Source organism: Zerene cesonia, chromosome 7 (assembly GCF_012273895.1).
Source record: "Zerene cesonia ecotype Mississippi chromosome 7, Zerene_cesonia_1.1, whole genome shotgun sequence".
NCBI lineage: Eukaryota > Metazoa > Arthropoda > Insecta > Lepidoptera > Pieridae > Zerene > Zerene cesonia.
In genome coordinates this window covers 5,390,305-5,390,847 of record NC_052108.1, presented here as the reverse complement: position 1 = coordinate 5,390,847, position 543 = coordinate 5,390,305, and the positions used below count along the sequence as shown (strand labels likewise).

The following is a 543-nucleotide window of genomic DNA, read 5'->3' as shown; positions in this document are numbered from 1 at the left end:
GAAATCTTGAAGCTGGTGAACGATTCTTCAATCGTTATCGACAAATAAAGTTCAAGACTCAATAAAAATCCTACTTTAAACATATGAATATGTTGCGTCTGCGTCACATATTAGTATGTCTAGACAAACATTTATTAGTTCTTCGAATATTTATAAACGTGTATCGTTATTTGTATCGGTTGCTTTAAATATGAGCTATATTCATATTAATTGACAATAACAACCTTATTGCTTTTGCTAAATTATATAACTTTATTTCATAAAATGTATTTCAACAGGAAAAATTGAATTAACTTAGAGCGTCAAGAAAACTCATAGTTAACAATGGAGCCTTTTATCAATTTCCTTTTAAGCTCCGAGGAAACCAAGGAGGGATTTTATTGACAGATAATATGAACAGCGCTGTCTGTTAGCTTTCAAGAATCTCCTTTATCACAGGTTCAAACATCAAGTGCATCGGAGAAAGCATTCTTCGAGATATTTGCTGAGGAACGATGCGAGGAGGAGGCGGCGCGTTCACTTATACAGTTTATGGCGATCGTT

At 33.9% G+C, this 543-nt stretch overlaps 1 protein-coding gene across 1 annotated transcript in view; it reads left to right on the top strand.

Annotated features, from left to right (window-relative positions):
* The window catches only part of LOC119828226, a 4,710-nt gene that overhangs the window by 2,523 nt on the left and 1,644 nt on the right, over window positions 1-543 (top strand). The window contains exon 4 of the mRNA XM_038350330.1: window positions 439-540. Within this exon, the coding sequence (XP_038206258.1) occupies window positions 439-540 (102 nt within the window). The remainder of the gene's footprint in view (window positions 1-438; window positions 541-543) is intronic.